Source organism: Primulina eburnea, chromosome 7, assembly GCF_022965805.1.
Source record: "Primulina eburnea isolate SZY01 chromosome 7, ASM2296580v1, whole genome shotgun sequence".
Classification (NCBI taxonomy): Eukaryota; Viridiplantae; Streptophyta; class Magnoliopsida; order Lamiales; family Gesneriaceae; genus Primulina; species Primulina eburnea.
Genome location: NC_133107.1, coordinates 5,108,764 through 5,128,188, shown reverse-complemented (window position 1 = coordinate 5,128,188; position 19,425 = coordinate 5,108,764). Strand labels below are relative to the sequence as shown.

At 34.7% G+C, this 19,425-nt stretch overlaps 4 protein-coding genes and 1 non-coding gene across 7 annotated transcripts; 2 read left to right on the top strand and 3 right to left on the bottom strand.

Moving 5' to 3' along the window:
* Window positions 1–1,044: 1,044 nt before the first annotated feature.
* Window positions 1,045–2,563, top strand: LOC140836046 (style cell-cycle inhibitor 1-B). The gene is made up of 4 exons (XM_073201460.1): window positions 1,045–1,188; window positions 1,284–1,388; window positions 1,810–1,859; window positions 2,020–2,563. Exons 1-4 carry the CDS (start codon window positions 1,140–1,142, stop codon window positions 2,251–2,253), a joined length of 438 nt encoding a protein of 145 aa, XP_073057561.1. The 5' UTR covers window positions 1,045–1,139; the 3' UTR covers window positions 2,254–2,563.
* Window positions 2,564–2,954: 391 nt separating this feature from the next.
* Window positions 2,955–6,493, top strand: LOC140836860 (putative pentatricopeptide repeat-containing protein At3g15130). Its single transcript, XM_073202715.1, has one exon. The coding sequence runs from the start codon at window positions 3,411–3,413 to the stop codon at window positions 6,273–6,275; it is 2,865 nt and encodes a 954-aa protein (XP_073058816.1). The 5' UTR covers window positions 2,955–3,410; the 3' UTR covers window positions 6,276–6,493.
* Window positions 6,494–6,562: 69 nt separating this feature from the next.
* On the bottom strand, window positions 6,563–6,636 carry TRNAT-AGU (transfer RNA threonine (anticodon AGU)). Its single transcript has one exon. It is a non-coding gene; the product is annotated as a tRNA-Thr (tRNA).
* A 954-nt stretch (window positions 6,637–7,590) lies between these two features.
* Window positions 7,591–10,789, bottom strand: LOC140836859 (peroxisomal 2,4-dienoyl-CoA reductase [(3E)-enoyl-CoA-producing]-like). 3 transcript variants are annotated; one of them, XM_073202712.1, is made up of 6 exons: window positions 10,526–10,789; window positions 10,011–10,170; window positions 9,666–9,835; window positions 9,368–9,590; window positions 8,360–8,550; window positions 7,591–7,902 (listed from the first exon to the last, which is right to left on the bottom strand). In XM_073202712.1, exons 1-5 carry the CDS (start codon window positions 10,709–10,711, stop codon window positions 8,396–8,398), a joined length of 894 nt encoding a protein of 297 aa, XP_073058813.1. In that variant the 5' UTR covers window positions 10,712–10,789; the 3' UTR covers window positions 7,591–7,902; window positions 8,360–8,395. The 3 variants fall into 3 exon arrangements, with proteins under 3 accessions (XP_073058813.1, XP_073058814.1, XP_073058812.1); XM_073202713.1 differs by having other exon boundaries at window positions 7,591–7,897; XM_073202711.1 differs by lacking the exon at window positions 7,591–7,902 and having other exon boundaries at window positions 8,188–8,550.
* Window positions 10,790–13,108: 2,319 nt separating this feature from the next.
* LOC140836857 (uncharacterized) lies at window positions 13,109–18,142 on the bottom strand. Its single transcript, XM_073202710.1, has 11 exons — window positions 17,943–18,142; window positions 17,601–17,662; window positions 16,830–16,966; window positions 16,539–16,597; window positions 16,268–16,291; window positions 15,839–15,921; window positions 15,654–15,718; window positions 15,371–15,420; window positions 14,759–14,860; window positions 13,674–13,733; window positions 13,109–13,470 (listed from the first exon to the last, which is right to left on the bottom strand). The coding sequence occupies exons 1-11, from the start codon at window positions 17,943–17,945 to the stop codon at window positions 13,342–13,344; spliced, it is 774 nt and encodes a 257-aa protein (XP_073058811.1). The 5' UTR covers window positions 17,946–18,142; the 3' UTR covers window positions 13,109–13,341.
* Window positions 18,143–19,425: the final 1,283 nt, after the last annotated feature.

Below are 19,425 nucleotides of genomic sequence, written 5' to 3'. Positions count from 1 at the left end.
ATTATTATATTTTTAAATCTTGATAGTTCTTTCGGGGTTTGACATGATTGTTCCTTTCAATAGAAAAAACTGATATTTCTTGATCGCAAAACAAGACATAATATTTAAAAACAATTGATTGATTGACAAACGTATGTGGAAGTAAAAAATGAACCTAAAATTTGATGAAATTCAGGATTTTATGGAGAATAAAACAAAATCGTGTTGTTAGGCCAATAACCTGTGGGTTTTGTATCAAACTAATTACCAAAAAATATTAAAATCAAAAAAAAAAAAGAGGATAAAAGCACACAACATATGCAATATGGAGTGGGTCTCATGTGAGACCGTTCCACGGATCATAATCTGTGAGACGGGTCAACACTACCCATAGTCACAATAAAAAGTAATACTATTAGCATAAAAAGTAATTCTTTTTCATGGGTGACCTAAATAAGAGATTCGTCTCAAAAATACGACCCGTGAAACCGTCACACACACATATATATATATATATATATATATATATATATATATATATATATATATATATATATATATATGTATGTCAATGAGTTTTGAAATATATAATTACAAATTTGTCGTTATGTTGATTTAAAAAATATTCGAACAAATAATAATTATGATACAAATTTAAATTTTAATTAAATGAAGATTTCATTAAATATAACAATAACTTTTAGCCAAAAACATATATTTGACCTTAAATTTAATTTGAAAATGTAATGATACTCATCGAACCCGGCATGATGCTTAACAAACAAGAATAGTATACATAAATAAAAAAATTTACTTTTATTTTCGTATATCAAATTTCGACGAATATCTTAACGAGTGTCACATAAATATTTTCTAAATTTCAAATTAATTTTCATGTCAAATATAATTTTGTTTACGAAAAATTTTCATTAGATTCAATAAATTTGCACTTAATAATTGCATATTAATAAAAATTGTAATTAAATAAAAATTATTTAATTTATCTTGTATATTTATCGATATATTTATTTAAGATATATCATAATTATAATTTATATATAATATAATAGTACGCTTGATTTAACCGGAGATTGGTCCAAATCCGATCGACATACTTCAATTAACAAAACTAGGGTTCCGAGTATCAATCTGCTATAGCAATGGGTAAGATTAAAGACGACAACAAGGTCGATAGGTCTTCTCCACAAGGTATTCAAGTTATTCTTAATTTGAATTATTTCTTTGTTTTTGGAATGATATGTATTTCTTTGTTGGATTGTGATATTTGTGGAGTTTTTTGGCAGATGACTTGAAAATCAAAAGGCGAAGAACTAACGATGACGACGAGAAGTACAGATCCAAGAAAAAACACAAATCTCATAAATCTTCTGAACATCATTCGCGGAAAGGTGCGTTTTTGCTGTCCAAATTGATTTCTTCACTTCAGATGCGGAAAAATGTATTTATTAGTCGGTATTTTTGAAAATAATTGCTGAATTTGCAAGCATATTTGAATTGGTTGGATGGAAATTTGGCGTATCCTGCTGTAGTAATGTTAAGTCCTGGACGTCATTTGAACATTGTTCGACACCATTTATTTTAGTTTTAATTTATTCTTGTTCTCTGAATTTGATTTGCTAGTATATTTTGAGTGAACAGTTATCGTTCTGCTTTGTAAATTAGTCACTATTCTGGCTGAAAATGTTTCAATTCATTAATTTTACATGGAAATAATATTTTGCAGAAGGATAATCTGCTCCAAAATTGAATTTTGTTTACTGCTTTTATCATGATTTTTCGGTTGATATTGACTGATCGGGGTTGATTCAGATAAGAAGTCTGGTAAGAAGCATAAAGATAAAAGCCGCGAGAAAGATTCAGTGAGTTTCTGTATTATCCGTCCATCACTTTTATATTATAGACTATAGCCTGTGTCGAAAGACGATGGCTATCTTTGATTTAGTTGCTTGTCAACTTTCATGATCTTCTACTTGATTGTGCGAGTCACCATATATGATTATAATTTCATGATACTCACAGAAACTAAAGTTTCAAGAACTGTCCAATGAAGACTACTTCTCCAAAAACAATGAATTTTCGATGTGGCTAAAGAAAGAGAAGAAAAAATATTTCTCAGATCTATCATCTGATTCTGCTCGGAGCCTGTTTTCAGAGTTTGTGGCAGAATGGAATAACCAGGAACTCGAACCCCAATACTACGAGGGCGTTGTGACCGGACCACGAACATCACACAAGTGGAACATTAAACGCTAGTGTAGGATTTTAAACTGAGGTACCCGAGGATTTTCCAACCCTGTGGAAAGAGAGAAATAAATTGCTGTGTGGATTACAAGTCTTACACAGATTATAATACGCAAATGTTTCTTTTCTGCTACTGCTTCTGTAATCTGGGAAGAAGAGAAACATGGCCTGAGTGTGAATCTTGATGGCTACAAATATTCAGACCAATCTTTGTATCTATGATGCATGATATGCAAGAAGAATGTTAATATTTCTCTGTAGAATAACTGTGTTATTTTTTCTTGGGTGCAAAATCGCAGTTAAACAAACGTAGATTTAACGAGCCCGACGTTCCACGTACTCCGTGAGATAGTTGGTTCAAAAAATTTGTGGTATCACTTGTGGCTCATTCACTTTCAAATCTGATCAAGATTTTAATCAAAAGTCCTTGGGAGGTTTCATTGCCCACTCATTTTGATGTATTTTGTTGTAAAAACATGTTGACGAAAGTAGTTTTAGGCTCACCTTGAAAATTCAAAAAGGTGAAGTTTAAAATCCCTAGGTATTTAAAGACCTAATTTTTTTTAAAAAAAATTAGGTATAAAATCTCTTGTAAATAAGGTAAACGAGTTTTTAAGAACATTGGAGTAAAATATTATTAATTTTATAAAGGTTCTTTTTTAAAAAATTATGAGAGCAGTAAAATGCTATTTATGGGTCATGCGGTGCCGTTTTCTTTATACAAATTACTTGGTTTGTATCAGCGACTGTCCACTGATTGGCCTCATCTCTCCCGCCTAATTTTTTTGTCTGTAAATTCTCCAGTTCAAATGATTCATTCTATTGATTACTGAAGAAGTAGTTTAGTACTGTTATTTACATTTATCGGTGTCCTAATTTATCATTTTTCCTTGATTTTATCGATTGTTTACGTCTCTGAAATATTTCTGTGATCCGAGCTGGCAAGGTATTGCACGAACAAGCTGTCGGCTTTCAGTGTTGGGCCTTTATTCAAGATCGAATTTCCTGCTTCATCTAGCTTGCAACTTACTCAATGCCGAAGAGAACATACGAGTCATATTATTCAATTCCTTATAAATCACCCTCACCCAGAAATTTCGGGGTTTCTCCAAAGAGGGTTTTCGCAGATCAGCGAAGAAACTGTGGGAAAGTCTCTGCATTCAGTGTGCATGAAGGGATGGATTCATTTAAACATATTTCATTCAAACACGTTGATAAATATGTATTCAAGATTTGGGAATGTCAATTCTGCCAAACACGTGTTCGATAAAATGGCTGATAGAAATGAAGCTTCTTGGAATAATATGATTTCTGGGTACGTGAGAACTGGGTTTTTTCAAGATGCTGGTGGATTGTTTCTTGAGATGTGGGATCGAGGAGTTGAATTGAATGGATATGTTATTGCTAGCTTATTGAGTGCGTTCAGTAGGTCTAAAAGTATGTTTATCGAAGGACTTCAGATTCATGGTTTGGTGTTGAAGAATGGTTTATTGTACGATGTTTTTGTGGCAACGTCAGTTTTGCATTTTTATGGTGGATTTGCTCTTGTTTCTGATGCTCAGTTACTCTTCGAAGAGATGCCTGATAGAAACGTGGTTTCTTGGACCTCTTTGATGGTTAATTTAGCAGACGATGGATTATTTTATGAAGTTGTTAACTTATATCAAAGAATGAGGCAAGCAGGAGTTGGTTGTAATCAGAACACATTTAGTACTGTTATCAGTTCATGTGGATCTTTTGATGATGAATTTTTGGTTCATCAAGTGCTTGGTCATGTTATCAAAACAGGTCTTGAGACTAATGTTTCTGTTGCCAATTCTCTTATGTCGACGTTTAGTAGTTTCGGCCAGATGGAAGTTGCTTGTTATATTTTTAATCACATTGATGGACACGACATTATATCATGGAATTCAATACTGGCAGGTTTTGCACATAATTTGGTCTTTGAGGAGACACTTATATATTTTCACTTGATGCGTCTAAATCATGGTGAAATAAATGAAACCACACTTTCCACAGTTTTATCCGCATGTGGCTCTGTTGACAAATTGAACTGGGGTAGAGGATTACATGGTTTAGTGTTGGTGCTTGGATATGAAATGGATATTTGTATATCTAACACTCTTCTTACAATGTATTTTGAGAGTGGAGGATACAAAGATGCGGAACAATTGTTTCACGGGATGCCAGAGAAGGATTTGATATCTTGGAATTCCATGGTGGCTGGCTATGTTTTGGGAAGCAAGTGTTTGGATGTTTTGAGAGTGTTGGGTATACTCCTACGTGAGAAAAAACCCATAAATTTTGTTACTTTTGCTAGTGCGCTATCTGCATGTGCAGACAAGGAATTTCTGTCTGAAGGGATGATAGTGCATGGACTTGTAACTGTATCTGGACTCCATGAGAATTTGGTTGTTGGTAACGCACTGATTTCCATGTATGGGAAAGGTGGCATGGCACACAAAGCTAAGGACATATTTGATAAGATGCCCGAGAAAGAGCTAGTTACTTGGAATGCCCTAATAGGTGGTTTTGCAGAAAATGGAGAGGCTGATGAGGCACTAATAGTTTTTAAATTAATGAGGGAGATGGATATACCTTCTAACTACATAACCCTGATAAATGTTCTTGGATCTTGTTATGATTCATGTCACCTTCTTAGGCAAGGAATGCCCTTGCATGCACATATTTTGTTGACTGGATTTGATTCAGATGAATATGTGAGGAACTCAATTATTTCCATGTACGCTTGTTGCGGAGATCTTGGCTCAAGTAACTTGATATTTTATGCATTAGTCAATAGGACCCCTGCAACTTGGAATTCTTTGGTTGCCGCAAATGCTCAGCATGGCCAATGGGAGGAGGCTCTGAAACTACTTCTTGAGATGCAAAGAGCTGGAGTGAGTTTTGACCAGTTCAGTCTTTCTGCAGCCCTTGCCGCTTCTGCAAGTTTAGCTATCTTGGAGGATGGCCAACATCTCCATGGTTTAGCAATCAAACTTGGGTTTGGCCATCATCATTATGTCGGGAATGCTACTATGGATATGTATGGGAAATGTGGAGAAATTAATGATCTGTTGAAAATGCTTCCAGAGCCAGAAACTCGATCAAGATTATCATGGAACATACTGATGTCTGCTTTTTCCAGGCATGGTCACTTCCTAAAAGCCATAGAAACCTTTCATGAAATGCTGATGCATGGATCAAAACCTGACCACGTCAGCTTTGTTGCAATTCTATCTGCATGTAGCCATGGTGGTCTAGTAGATGAGGGCCTTTCGTATTTTACTTCAATGACATCTGAGTTTGGTGTCTCGGCTGGTATTGAGCATTGTGTCTGCGTTGTCGATCTTCTTGGACGATCGGGAAAACTGGCTGAGGCAGAATCCTTTATTAAAGAGATGCCAGTCCCACCTAATGACTTCATCTGGCGAAGTTTGTTGTCCGCCTGCAAAATCCATGGTAACTTGGAACTGGGAAAAAAAGCGGCACAACATCTTCTCGAGTCAAACTCTTCTGATGATTCTGCTTATGTTCTTTATTCAAATGTTTGCGCTACATCAGGAAAATGGCATGATGTTCAGGGAGTGCGAGTGAAAATGGAAACAGAAAATGTGAAAAAGAGGCCTGCCTGCAGCTGGCTTAACATCAGAAACAAAATAAGCTCATTTGGGGCAGGTGATCAATCCCACCCAGAATCTGGACAAATATATATTAAATTGGCACAGGTGAAAAAAGAAATCAAGGCGGCAGGCTACGTTCCAGACACGAGTTATGCATTGCATGACACTGATGAAGAACAGAAGGAGGACAACTTGTGGAAACACAGTGAGAGGCTGGCACTTGCATATGGTTTGATTAGTACACAAGAAGGTTCAACTCTTCGAATCTTCAAGAATCTCCGAGTTTGTGGTGATTGCCACTCCGTCTACAAATTTGTAAGCAGCATAGTCAGTAGGGAAATTATACTGAGGGACCCTTACCGGTTTCACCACTTTAGTGGTGGTAAATGTTCTTGCGGTGACTATTGGTAGCATTATGTTTACATAAAAGGCAATTGTCTTAATTTAATAAGCCGTCTGTAGTTTCAGAATATGATTTCCTTCAGTTATAACATTTGTGACGTACATTGCCACCATAAATCGATCCTTATCCGGGCTACTCAGATCCTACTTAATGGATTTTTTGGTTCCATTTTCCGCTGCTACGATTGTGCAGTTTTTTGTTTAAATATACTCTGGACTAAAAGTTCTTTCTCTTTGTTGTTCCAGTTTTACTGCTAAAAGTTTCTCTTTGCAGAAAATATCAAAAAAATTAAATTTGCTCTCGTTGAGAGTCGAACTCAAGACCTCCCGCTTACTAAACGGGTGCTCTAACCAACTGAGCTACGAGAGCTTGTTGCTCGTTCTTATCTGTTTTTTTAAATAAATAGTAATCCTGTACCGTTGATAGACTTAAATCATTTATGCATCGTTGACATTATTATTTCGAATGTCATTCTCATTTTTGTCAAATTCAACGTTCTTTAGTTTTTATTTTGCATCAATCCGTGTTCTTTTTTTTTTTGAACATCAACTTTCTTTATTTCACCGGCATAGATACCTATGTTCAAGTTGATTTTACAGAAAAAAAGTAGCATAGCGTTAGAAAAATCCTAAAGTGCTAGAATAATAAATATGTTATTAAATATTTGAAATTCATAGTATTACTATTTTATCGGTTTAATTTATATTCTTTAATTTTATGCTAGAATATAGGTGGGGAAATAGTGACAAGAGTATCTTGGATGTCAAAAATTAACCCGACACAAAAAATACCGGTTGTGGTTGGGAGTTTTAGATGCTATTGCTGGAAGGCATGCCAGAAAAGAGAAGTGAATAAACTCTTTGAAAATCTTTTGTATATTCAGTTTGGAAGTGTTGTGCATTGCTGCTGCATGCCTGGAACAAAAGTATGTTGGTTAAACATTGTAATCCAACCAGACTTTGTTCAATCAATAGTATATGAACCCCCATATTTATTACTGATATTAAAATGATGAATTTAAATTTGGAAATGGTGTCTTCTAGACCTGCAAGATATGTAATTAGTTCGCTGGGAGCAATAAGGTTTTTTGTTACTTATTTTGGAGCTGTTTGTATCACATATGGCCTTTAGTCTGTTTATTCTTTGAGAGATTGGAGTTGGACAATAACCATAACCTGTATATTATAGGGCCTTTAATTAGTCGTCCCACCAGTGGTATCAAAGTGCATATGTTCGATTTTCATCAATTGCAATTTACTTCAGAGGCTGATTGTTGAGGTAAGAATGGTCACCACAATCTTGCATATGTGACAAATGATGAAATCAATTGTTCAAGCTGATTTAAAACATTTGATAGCTGCTGTCACCACCATTATTTCATAACTTTTGGTATAGATACAAATATTTGATCTTAACAGAATCTCTAGCTTTCACAGGGATGAGGGAACATAAAACACGTATGCTCCAAGTAGATTATCTTGCTATCTGACAAATTTCGTTTCCTCAAATGCATTTTTCTCTTGCATAGTTTCTTGTAATAAATTATATTCCTTTCCGAATTTTGTCCTTTTATTCAACAGGATGGGCCAGTTCCTCACAATGATTACCTCCGTTGTCAACCCCTTGATATCTATCCTGCGCCAATGCACAGATGTTATCCTATGTGGGGGAACTGAAAACAATTTTTGGGTGGAGTCAGATCTGCTTCTTGGGAAAAAGCTAGTCAATAACCAGTTAGTACCAATAACTGCAAGAAATTGACAAAGGCACGGCATGGCAGAGACTTAAGGTTACCTGGTAGACGGGTCATATAATTTTACAGCAGTCTAGACTATGGGCTTTGCTTGTGCATTTAATTTTTTTTATTTTTAATTTTTGGATCTTGGAGTGTGATCAGGGTGAAATTCATTGAGATCCATATCCAACAAAATGGAGCTACTAAGTAACTAAACATTTGTAATTACATAAATACATGCATCAAAATGCGTATCGAACAAGATCAGTTTTCTTGATGATAAGATGAATACTATGACAAATTTAGCGGGAAAGTTTTATTTGTGATGGTGATTTCACTGAATACAGATGGACTTACAAGACCATAATTTATGGAGTACGTTCATCAGCCAGTCTAAAGTTTGCTAGTAGGAAGCCCTGCTGGGGTAGCACGACTTCTTTTCTCCACAGTTCGAGAAAGTTGTTTAACAGCATCTTTGGAGAGATGGCGTGGTTTGCTTAACCACAGTCCTCCATCAACGGGCATTGTGGTTCCATTGATGTATTTTCCTGTGCATATGTTATAAAATTGTCGGTTGATAAGTAAGGTGATTGCAGCAGCAACAGGAAAAAAAAATAGAACATTTGTCGATTGAAAATAGATGACACAAGGAACTGGATGAAAATTTTACATCATTACAATGAATCAGAGATTAAAATTTGGAACTGAGTGATGATATTCTATATCATCTTTCTGTTAGTTAAGATTGGTTCAGACACCAAACCACCACAAGCTTTTGCTTAGTTTCTTTCACTGGAAATTCACAAAGATAATTCATGTCTCTCTTCGCAAACACATCCTTAGAAAGTGCCATCATATTCATTCGAAAATGTGGGGTGCTTATGCGAGAAAGCAAAACACAAGGTTATACAGACAAGCATCAAGTATCAAGAAATGGAAAATCATGCACCATCGCACTTCTAGAAGATGAGAAATTTTATTGTTCATATAATTAAAGCATGGAAATGGCTTCAAGTCAAGGTTAAAAAAACTACTTGCCCGCAAATTATAGTACAGAAAAATAATATGAAACCATCCCATGATATCCCCCACTCCCCAGGAAAAAAATTTGGATAATGCTTCCAATGGATGTGTTAACCAAGTAATACAATTTTAGATTTCAGACAACAAATTATTCGAAAGCATACATATATCCATCATATGAAACAGATGGCCAAACAACAATATCAGCTGCATACAAAAGCAGAAGAGAACATCACAATGCATTGTACAAAAATTGCATAATCTGTTTCATTTCAAAAAAGAAAGCCATGTCTTGAAACATTTAAGTCAAATAGAATAAATATGAGCGATGACATTACTCACCAGCATCCGAGGCAAGATAGACAGCAGCCATGGCAATATCCCATTTCTCACCAACTTTATACAGAGGCATATAATCTCTGGCTTTGCTATTCATCTCTGGAGGAACGAGTTTACTCATTCCTGTAGTATCTCCAATGGGGCCTGGTGCAATGCCATTAACTCTAATATCATAGTCCGTCCCCCATTCAAGGGCTAAATTTCTTGTCAGGGCATCAATAGCTGCCTGGACAGAAAAATGGGGCAAAAAATTAATCAAGAACATCAAATTTCCAAATGGCAAGCATCAAATTTCACAAACCTTGGCTGCAGATACATGGAGTTGATACCAAGCTGCCGTGTAATGCAAAGTGGCGCTGATGTTTAGTATAAATCCTCCGTGCTCTGAACTTCTTCCAGGTCCACCTTTTTTCAGATACTTTAGTGCTTCGTGGCACATTGTGAATGTGCCAACCGAATCAATATCCATCACTACAGAATGTAAGTGCAATCACATAAGTTTACATCAGATAAGAGAGTTAATATATTCTGAAAAGTAGCTACTTCAGTTGTTTTGCAGAATAGAACTACACTTCCCAAAATTAGGTCAAATTTGAAATCTAGAAGTAACATTTTTCCGTCCTGAAACAGGGTTTCAAAATCTTACCTGTTTTAAAGCCATTAGGAGAGAGATCCTCAGCTGACACAAGAAAATTGCCAGCGGCTGCATTTACAAGAATGTCGAGCTTCCCGAAATGCTTCACTGTCGCCTCCACGACTCTCTGCGCATCTTCTTGTTTCCGAACATCCCCTACAAGCCCAATCGCCTGAAGAAGAAGATAAAACAAAAATCGGACGACATCATTCAAAATAAAATTTTTAATCTGAGAAAATAATGCTAAATTTTTAACAAGGGACTCAAAATATTTCAAAATTCTTACTCCCTTACACTAATAAAAACTCATCAAAGTACATCCTAACAACATCAAATTAAGTGAGAATTTACACACAAAAACGAAAATGAAATGAAAATTCCGATAAATTTTCGGCGAAAGTAATCACAAGGATCGCATATATGACTGAAGAATCAACACATTCAGATACGCCAAAATGAATTAGGGGTAGAAAAACACGAGAATCTTAACAATCAAGTTTTAAAACGGAAAAAAGAGTAAGAATTACGGGGATGCCGAGGGATTGGAGGACCGAGACAGCGTCGTCTAAGACGTTCTTCCGGCGGCCCATGATGGCGATGGAAGCTCCATGCTTACCGAACTGGGCGGATATCTCGAATCCTATCCCCGACCCGCCTCCTGTCAGTAGAGCTACTTTGCCTATCAGTACATCCGCTCTGAATGGAGATTCCATTTTCGATTGTCTGATTGCTTACTCACCAACATTCAATGATTGCGTCGATTTATACTTCTCTTCGGACGGCTGACGAACACAGATCGCATTTTTTATAAATGAAAATCGCATTTTTCATCTAATATATTCTTTTATGAGTGATTTTAATATCTATATTATCGGATTTCAATTTTAATAATCGAATTTCAGTTTTATCAATATATCTTTTAATTTTTTACAATTTTAATTTTTTTATTGAGAGTGTTGACCTGATGTATGTTGTGTACATTAACGTCATGTCAGAAAACAAACTAAAATTGTCAAGAAAACAAACAAATAGTGAAACTGAAATTTGACAAATAGAGTCGACAAAAATATACATGACGAAAAAAGGCAATTTTCCTTTATTCTTTGCAAATAGAAATTTTTTGTGTTAAACGTATACAAAAATGTTAGGATTAAGATCAGCTAAAATACTTGGATGGAAGTGAATAAACACCTAACAAATTTTCTTTTCCTCAAAATATATGGAGCTCTAAACTGGTGTCAGTGCAAAGAGCTAATCTTGATATGCTGAACGCAGAAGACAACTTCTTAATCGAAGTGTGGAAATAATTTCTTCAAATTTAATGAATCAAAACACCTATCCAATTTATATTCAAATTGAAAAAAGTTCAATAGACCAAAGTATAAAGTCCAACAGCATGCACCTACCATCAAGTGCATAGATCATAACCAAGTAGGACTTAATTCCTGGCTTGTGTAATTTTGTCTTCTTGGCATGCATTTTGTTTAAAGATCTTGCAGAAGGCAATTACTCGGGGTTGGTGAATGTGAAAAGGGTAGCGGCAATAGTTTTGCATGTCACATAGCCGCGGGTTTGCTGGTCCGTGCGAGAGCAGCCATAACTGTCGGCGGGTATGCATCAACGAAGGCTTCCGAAGTGGACGCTGCCGATGATTAAGAAGTCATTGCTATTGCATCAGGCCTCGTACCTATCTATTCCTCCACTGATAATTAACACATGAATAAATCAATGATATATAATGTTTTTTTATTGTTTTCAGCTAATAAGTCTTTAATATTTTTATCATATCTATCTTAGTTCTACACGAAACAAACTCTCTTGATTCATATATTATATTTTAATCTTCAAAAATAGTAACAATATATTTTTCGTTCAGTTTGTTTTCAAATGAAACTCGAAAATCGGTTTTTTATTATCATTTATAAATAAATCAATTAATTACAAGTTTTTCAACAGTATCGTTATTCTGATTTTCTCATTCAATATCCGTCTAATCATCTATTATCACTTCTCTTATGCTAACTTTATCATAACCAAAAAAAGTAATAATAATTTTCTTTCTATCATAACTATATATTATACAATGTGCTTGCAATAATTGTCTCTGCTTGGTAGAACGATCGAACCGTGGTGCTTGAGCCGTTGTGCAATTTAAAAGATTTGAGTTACACCATTACCATTAGCTATAGCTTTAGGTAAAATGACACGCGTTCGGTTTGTACTCATAATCACTCGGAATTTGACCAAAATTGTCCGCAACACTGAACATAAACTATACTTTTCACACACACACACACACCTTAATCCTCATGTTTTCCATCTTATGTACAATATACCTAATGTAGTATTTGCAAATGCTTGAAAAATGATTATAGATTTTTTTATTTTACAAACGTGCGAAACTTTTTAAAAGAAAAGTCTATAATAACTTTTTAAAAACATTTGCATAGACTACTTAATTGTGTCAATTTCTAATGATAATTAGTTGAGACGAACAATTAGTTCTTTGTTCAAATATTTTACAGCAATTAGGAAAAATGGGTGACCCGTAAAATTAAACTCTCTAGGGCTTGAGAGTTGCATAAAAATTGATTCAGGGAGCAGGCTGCAGGACCAGGTTGGCAGTAGAAGTTACACTATTTTGCTAGGATAGACTGTTTTCTAGAGTTGTGTTATATTTCAGTCGGGCTTAATAATAGAAACAGAACCACCAACTGATCAACAAATCCACTGAACTCGAGCTCGTATATTGACTTTTCCAATGTATCCTAATCCATCATCTGTTTACCCAGTTGTTGCTTAGTGATTCCTAAGTTTAATCCGCCGACTGCTTGGCCTAGTCCTCCAAGTGTGCCTTCTTTCACACCTACCCAATTGGTCTTAAATCTCATGATCCTCGTACTTTTTTGCGATCTAATCGTTCTAAATTTGTGACAAGACATTTGAGGGCATCAACCGAAATCACTTTTGTCGGTTTGGAATGTATGTTATCCATAAAATCACTCTTTATGGTTAGCTTACATAATTTAATGCGTTAAAATATATTTGGAACATGTATACAATACCTATGATCAGGTATTTAGCAAATGAAATGAGTAATAGTAGTCAAATTAACAACAAACGAAATTATTGATTCCGAATAGAAAGGCCAGTATTTGCGTCTACAACAATGGTGATTCATACAAATTGATAATCAGAGGAGGGCCATAAATATCCAATCCACATAACCTTGATTTACGTGCTTTCTTTCTATCCATCATTTTTTTTGTTCGGTATCATAGAAAGTTCAAACCATCAATCTCAAAGAAAGGGAGGAATTAATTAGAAGCACACCTAATGAAAGCTACAAGCTCCAATCACACAACTTACCCTTCTGCATTATACCATTTTCCGTCAAGTAGTCAACAAATTCATCGATCAGGTATGGCCAAGCACCTTCAGGGTCATAGTTTGATAATGCAGGATCCACAGTCTGCATTGCATAAATATATTCGTTTACTGATAGATTTCATGATCTTGCACAGGAAAGCATAAATAAAAAGATATTTAACAAGCAAATAATGTCCATATGTGCATTCCGGTTAGGGTATGGAAGGTCAAATAGATGGTAAGGAAATAGAAAAAGGAAAAGACATCGTTAGCGAGCGACTGCATATTCATTCCATTTGGTTTTACCCTTGCAAATTCCAGCAGCTGGGACCAGGTGTCACGAGAAATTGCTTTGTTATGCCGTGCCTGGATAATTAAAAGAAGGGGAAAAAAACAGAAATGTTTGAGAAAGAAATGATTGAACAAGAAACATACCAACTACTTACTTGAGATGTGCATATTATATCATAATAAAATATTAGAAATGCTCAACAGAGTGGGTTGAATTGGAACCACCTCATTAAACCCACTTCAGAACTAGAACCGGATGGACCAACTCGGATTCGATTCAATCCATTGACAAATTTAGATTGTATTTTATAATTAGGGAGCTTTATAACAGTCCAATTACATTGAGGATTTATTTATTGCAGATTTTAACCCAAATAAACATAATCACAACCCTAAAATTTAGGTTATTTTATAAGTTCCAAAATTTTGTAACCAGCATGAGTATTTTATTTATGGTTTTTAATTATAATCGTTCTAGTTTAGAATCAAATAATGTTCAATCACGTTTATCAAAATCAACTTTTATCAAGTGACAAGTGCTACATTTTCCAAATTACAATTCCGCATGCGCTAATTCACTACAAAACTCAAAACTTGATCATCCAAACCAGGCAAAACCAAAATTCACAGTTTGGTTCGGAGTTTGGTTTGAATTTTTATCTAAAACCAAACCAAACCAATTGTTTTTGTCACCTTGTGCTTATGTATTAAAATATATCTCCCACACAAGTATTCTCCTAACAAATGCTTTTGTCACCGAGGAATTTGTTAGCATTTAACTGCTCAAAATCTCCATTATTTCAAGATTTCAATAATGATCAATTTTTCATTGCTATAAAACAGATAGAAACCCTACAAAACCGACAATTCCAGAAATTTCAAATCAAAGTGGACTTTCACCATCATATTTTAAGTTTTAATGTTATATTTTCAACGACTTATCCATCACTGAGCATCCAATTCTACTTAAATGATACAAAACAACTATCTAAAATTCAGTCTTGCATGTTAGATTTTATCCTCACCAGCATTTAAGTGGAAACGATTTCAAAAAAATGCAATGCACAGAATATAGAAAATTGAAATTCAGTTTTCTCCACCTGTAAGAACTGGCACCAATGCTCGACTAATGGCCATTGCCTTTCTGCGAATAGCAACTGCCACATTCCAATGGCTGTATCCAATGCCAAAGACTTCTGACCCTGAAATCAAGACATAATATTAGCTAACTAAATGCATCAGAACTGATAACAGAGAGATAAACAAAACGTCGAAGATGATAATAAACAGGTATAAACAGAATTATAGGATAAAACTTAGTTCAACAAAGTGTCAGACGGATATTCAACTAATTCAGTTTGGAGGAAAAAAGCTACTAATCTTGATGAAATATATCTTGCTAAACAGATAAGAAAATAGTTAGTCTACTGCCACAAATATAACTCGAGATAAAAGTTGCCTTTGCATTAAAATATTTCAACAGAGAAGATTTGGAAGATTATGTTCAACATTGCCCCGTCAATTGAAATTCCTAGATTTGATTCAAAAAATAACTTAAAATTAAGTCGGGGGATTAAAAACCACAAATTTGAATATTAACCAAACCATCCGAATACATTTGACTTTAAGATTTAATTTAAATTCACCATATCCATCCATCCAAATACAGCCAAAAAGTACCATTTCACATAATTAAAGCAAATGACATTTACCTGCTCTTTAGCCCAGCCAAATGCGAAGTTATAGATCTCACGGAACTTCTCTGGACAAATAGAAGCATATATGGAATTTAGTAACAGAAAAACAAATTTTTTTCTAAAAAATAATGTTGTAGAGGTCATATATTCTTTTATAAACTTTCTAGCGCACAACAGAAACTAATATAGAAGAACTTATTGTTTCCTGTAACTATTTCACAGGGATTTGGAGAGTATATCTCAACACTGAAAGAGAATGAAAAACCTTTGGTACTAAGAAAGAGCAAAATGCACATACGTTCATCTTTGAGTTCAGAACGCATATACGGTAGTCTTTCTCTGAACTTCTCCAGAGATTCTATCCTGCCAAAGGAAACGTAAACTTAAAATTATGCTAGACAAAAAGTTCAACTCCACATCAACTTGATAAAGGAAAATTGGAAAAAAAGATAAAAGATAAAAATGTTTTTGACCTTTACTCACCCAAGAGATTGTAATCCACCAATAAACTCCTGCTTTGAGAATTCACACATGGTAGCAGCCTTCATGTGCCACGAAAGAACCAACTGCAGTCCAAACGAATATAACTTATATCGTGATTGTGGTCCTACCCACATCGCATCATTTTCAATGTTAAGTTTGTTGTCTATAGTTCGCTAAACTCGTCTTCTCCCTCCCTTTTGTTCTTGGATGGATTGATACATAGTTTGGTAATATAGACGTATGTCATGATTGAGCAGCAGTTTGCAGGTCCAAATTTAAGTTTAAAATGAATTGAGAAAATACTAGTGCAACCCTTTAAAAAATGTTGGCATCTTTATGGCGCCATAGTTTTAACATGTTATTTGATTAAATTGACACATAAATGTTATATGATACCAGATGTACAGATAATACAGTTTTAGAACTTACCATGACAATGTCCTGAGGATCAACCTGTCAAATAAAAAGAACAATCCGCGGAGTATTAAAAATGACACTCAATGTCAATCAAAAAAATAAAAATGGCACCCGATTGCGTAAAAAAATACAAACAAGAGATGAAAAAAATGTGATCCAAAAAAATTCCACGAGGCACAAAAGAAGTCACCAAGGATGTCGGAGGATGCTCGTCCAAGATCTCCTAACAGGAATTACAGAATGATAACCAGAAGACTGTAAAGTGAGCAGTTGCTAAATCTACCTGAATATCATTGCACAGGAGAGTGATTCCATCAGCCAATATCATATCAGTAAATGTATCTGCACACCATGATAAACTGTCGTAAGGTTTTAGGCTAAAACGGCAAGAATGTACAAAAGAATTACTGTACAGTCTAAGAAATTAGACTTCAGATGCTTTCTCAATTCAAAGGAAAACAGAAATCCAGAAGAATGTCGTGAAAATTGAATTTATAAATGAAACAACAAGAAGAGAAAGGAAAAAAGTTATATTTCCTCAGACATTGCATCAATGAGTTTTCAAAAAGTAAACCTTTGTATCTATTGTAGAGCTCCTCTAAGTGCCTAGTGTCAGCAAATGACTTGATTTTGGGTTGGCTGTAAAATATATCAAATGCTCCTTCAAGTTGCCAGTCGCTGGACTTCAGAGCCTGGATGGAAACTTTTTCACTGCATCCAAAGCATATGCAAGTGAAAAACAAGATAAACTGCATCTTAAGAAACCCTTCACCAATTCACATTTAACGCTGCCTAAAACACAGAGTTCAGAGAGCCATATCGACCACATCTTACAGCACCAAAAGTATATTTTCCCAAGTAACTATCAAATCTTTTCACATCTTACATTTTAGATCAGTGTAACAAAAGGCTCCTAAATGGACTTTTTACAAAACTATAAAATAGTATTCGGAGTATTTTAGTACTTACAGACCAAAGAAGATATCCAGCATAAAACATTCATAATATTTATCATATCTAATTAGGTGAGTGAACATTATAAATAGAGCAAATTTGTCTATTTGAGCTAACAAATAGAAGTTTTTCGCATCCAAAATTCCATCAGCATACATGATAAGCTAGAACATGGCCCAAAAAAGTTCGAAAAATACTGCTTATCAATCAACTTCATATGCTACCAAAAAATCGAAAAACTGAAAAGATTTTGGAGTTTTCTAGAATCAAGAGCAAGAACAAACAAGGGATAGCCAAATTAGCACCATCAACATGCCCACACAAAACCCATCCAACATACATAAACACTTGAGAGAAAAAAAAAATTGACAAAAAGGAATCTGCAAGACACCTGGACCCTGTAATAGTCATGAACTGCTGCACCTTGTCACGTTGTCCTCTACCCAACTTGTGCTGCAGGGAAAAAAAAAAAACACCTCCGGTAATCAATTCACATGACCGAAGGTCGCTAGTCTCAGCCAAATGTTCGGAACAGGACATATGCACATAAAACAAAGTACTGATGAGTTAATGACAACAACATCAAGGATAACAACCCCCGATCATATTCAAATAAGACGCATATTCAGCTGGCAATCAGCGGACTTCAAAAAACTTAAGCGAATTAAACAAAACCCCAACAACAAATTCGCATGAACCGATGGCCAGAAAACAACTGCTTATAATCACTGACCATGGTGAGATCGTAGATAAACCCTGGAAATCGAGATTCGGTCGAATTGTTTCAGAATAACAGGGGAAAGGAACCTAGGGTTTTGATTCGTTGTGCAATCACTAGGATTCCTAACTCCCCTGTCGGCTTCCCTTCTCCTTTTGTTATTGTTTCTGATATTTTTTAGAGCGTAGTTTCTCTCTTGCACGACCACACCACACAAAACGCTCTGACGTCATCCGATTGGGGTTCCGTTAATTTACAGTTATACCCTTGAACTTATCGGATATCAATTGTGTGCCCTATTTGAGTGGGCTATATATACCTGTGAAATAGTACTTGGATGGTGTTCGGTTTTTGTTTTTTTCAAAAAAGTTCATTTGACTTTTTATGAAATATACAGAAATTTACAAAACAGGAAATTGGCCTTCAGTCCCCAGCTGCCGTTTTTTTTTATGTTCAGTCTCTAGATATTTTTTTAGTACCACATTTCCACATGAAGTTACCACATTTTGTATGACATAGTACCACAATTTTGTGGGTAAGGAGTGAACCCAAAGATATATTATGATTGAGGATTTTTCACCAACTTCCTCTTTACAAAAATGTTTGATTTAAACAAAAAAAAAATCTCAAAACATCGCGGTTTGTGTTTGAAAGGATATATTTTACTTATAAATTTATATGAAATATAAGCTTTAAATAACTATAATATTATTAATAAACAACGAGACGGGTTTGGTTAAATCCGGATCCACCCGCCTCAATTTAGATCCTCGGAGGGTAACAAAATTTTTTTATTTCAATCCTAAAACATTATAAGCTAAAAATATATATTAAGGTATACATTATTCAATAAATAAAAAATATAAATAGATCTTTAATAATATATGTACATGCATATGCATGTATGTTTATATTATGAGCGGGTCTAAGTGAGTTCATTGAATCCTAGGACCCATCTTGGATCGACTTGAACGGATATAAGAATGTCCTATCGGAGCGATTTAATCTTAGCTTATTGTCATATCTAAGTGAGTGATTTGATTTGAGGAATTTATTTAGTGGACGAATTTCAAATTACATTAGTATTGGATGTATTTGAAATCAACGACTATTATTATTGAAGTTATATAACTTGATATGAAATAAATTCAAAGTCATTACAATTTTGTTCTTCCAAGCATTAGACTAGTTTGAAATTCATTATCTCAGATTGTTCGATTCAAACACGACCTAAATCGATTTAAATAACATAATTTTAAATGATTGCCAAAATACACACTTATAAAATTTAAAATATATTAGTGTCTATTAAGGGAGAAACCTTTAAGTAGAAATTAGATGGAGTTATTTGAATTCATGAATTTCATATGCATGGATTTTAAGTGAATTTGAACGTTTAGATAAATTCATATTGGGTGGATTTCATATACATTTATTGTCATCCATGTAAACGCAATGAAAATTATGACGATTTGAAATCCACCAAAAACATGTGTCA

Excerpts from the sequence above, each read along its gene's own strand:
- LOC140836046 (XM_073201460.1), top strand. The coding sequence starts at position 1,140 with ATGGGTAAGATTAAAGACGACAACAAGGTCGATAGGTCTTCTCCACAA. Across the intron at positions 1,189-1,283 it reads CGATAGGTCTTCTCCACAAG|ATGACTTGAAAATCAAAAGG; the intron begins GTATTCAAGTTA and ends GTTTTTTGGCAG. Across the intron at positions 1,860-2,019 it reads AAAGCCGCGAGAAAGATTCA|AAACTAAAGTTTCAAGAACT; the intron begins GTGAGTTTCTGT and ends TGATACTCACAG.
- LOC140836860 (XM_073202715.1), top strand. The coding sequence starts at position 3,411 with ATGAAGGGATGGATTCATTTAAACATATTTCATTCAAACACGTTGATA.
- LOC140836859 (XM_073202712.1), bottom strand. The coding sequence starts at position 10,711 with ATGGAATCTCCATTCAGAGCGGATGTACTGATAGGCAAAGTAGCTCTA. Across the intron at positions 10,171-10,525 it reads TCCAATCCCTCGGCATCCCC|GCGATTGGGCTTGTAGGGGA; the intron begins GTAATTCTTACT and ends CTTCTTCTTCAG. Across the intron at positions 9,591-9,665 it reads TCCATGTATCTGCAGCCAAG|GCAGCTATTGATGCCCTGAC; the intron begins GTTTGTGAAATT and ends TTTTCTGTCCAG.
- LOC140836857 (XM_073202710.1), bottom strand. Across the intron at positions 14,861-15,370 it reads TTGGCTGGGCTAAAGAGCAG|GGTCAGAAGTCTTTGGCATT; the intron begins GTAAATGTCATT and ends TCTTGATTTCAG. Across the intron at positions 13,734-14,758 it reads ATTGGTGCCAGTTCTTACAG|GCACGGCATAACAAAGCAAT; the intron begins GTGGAGAAAACT and ends TTAATTATCCAG.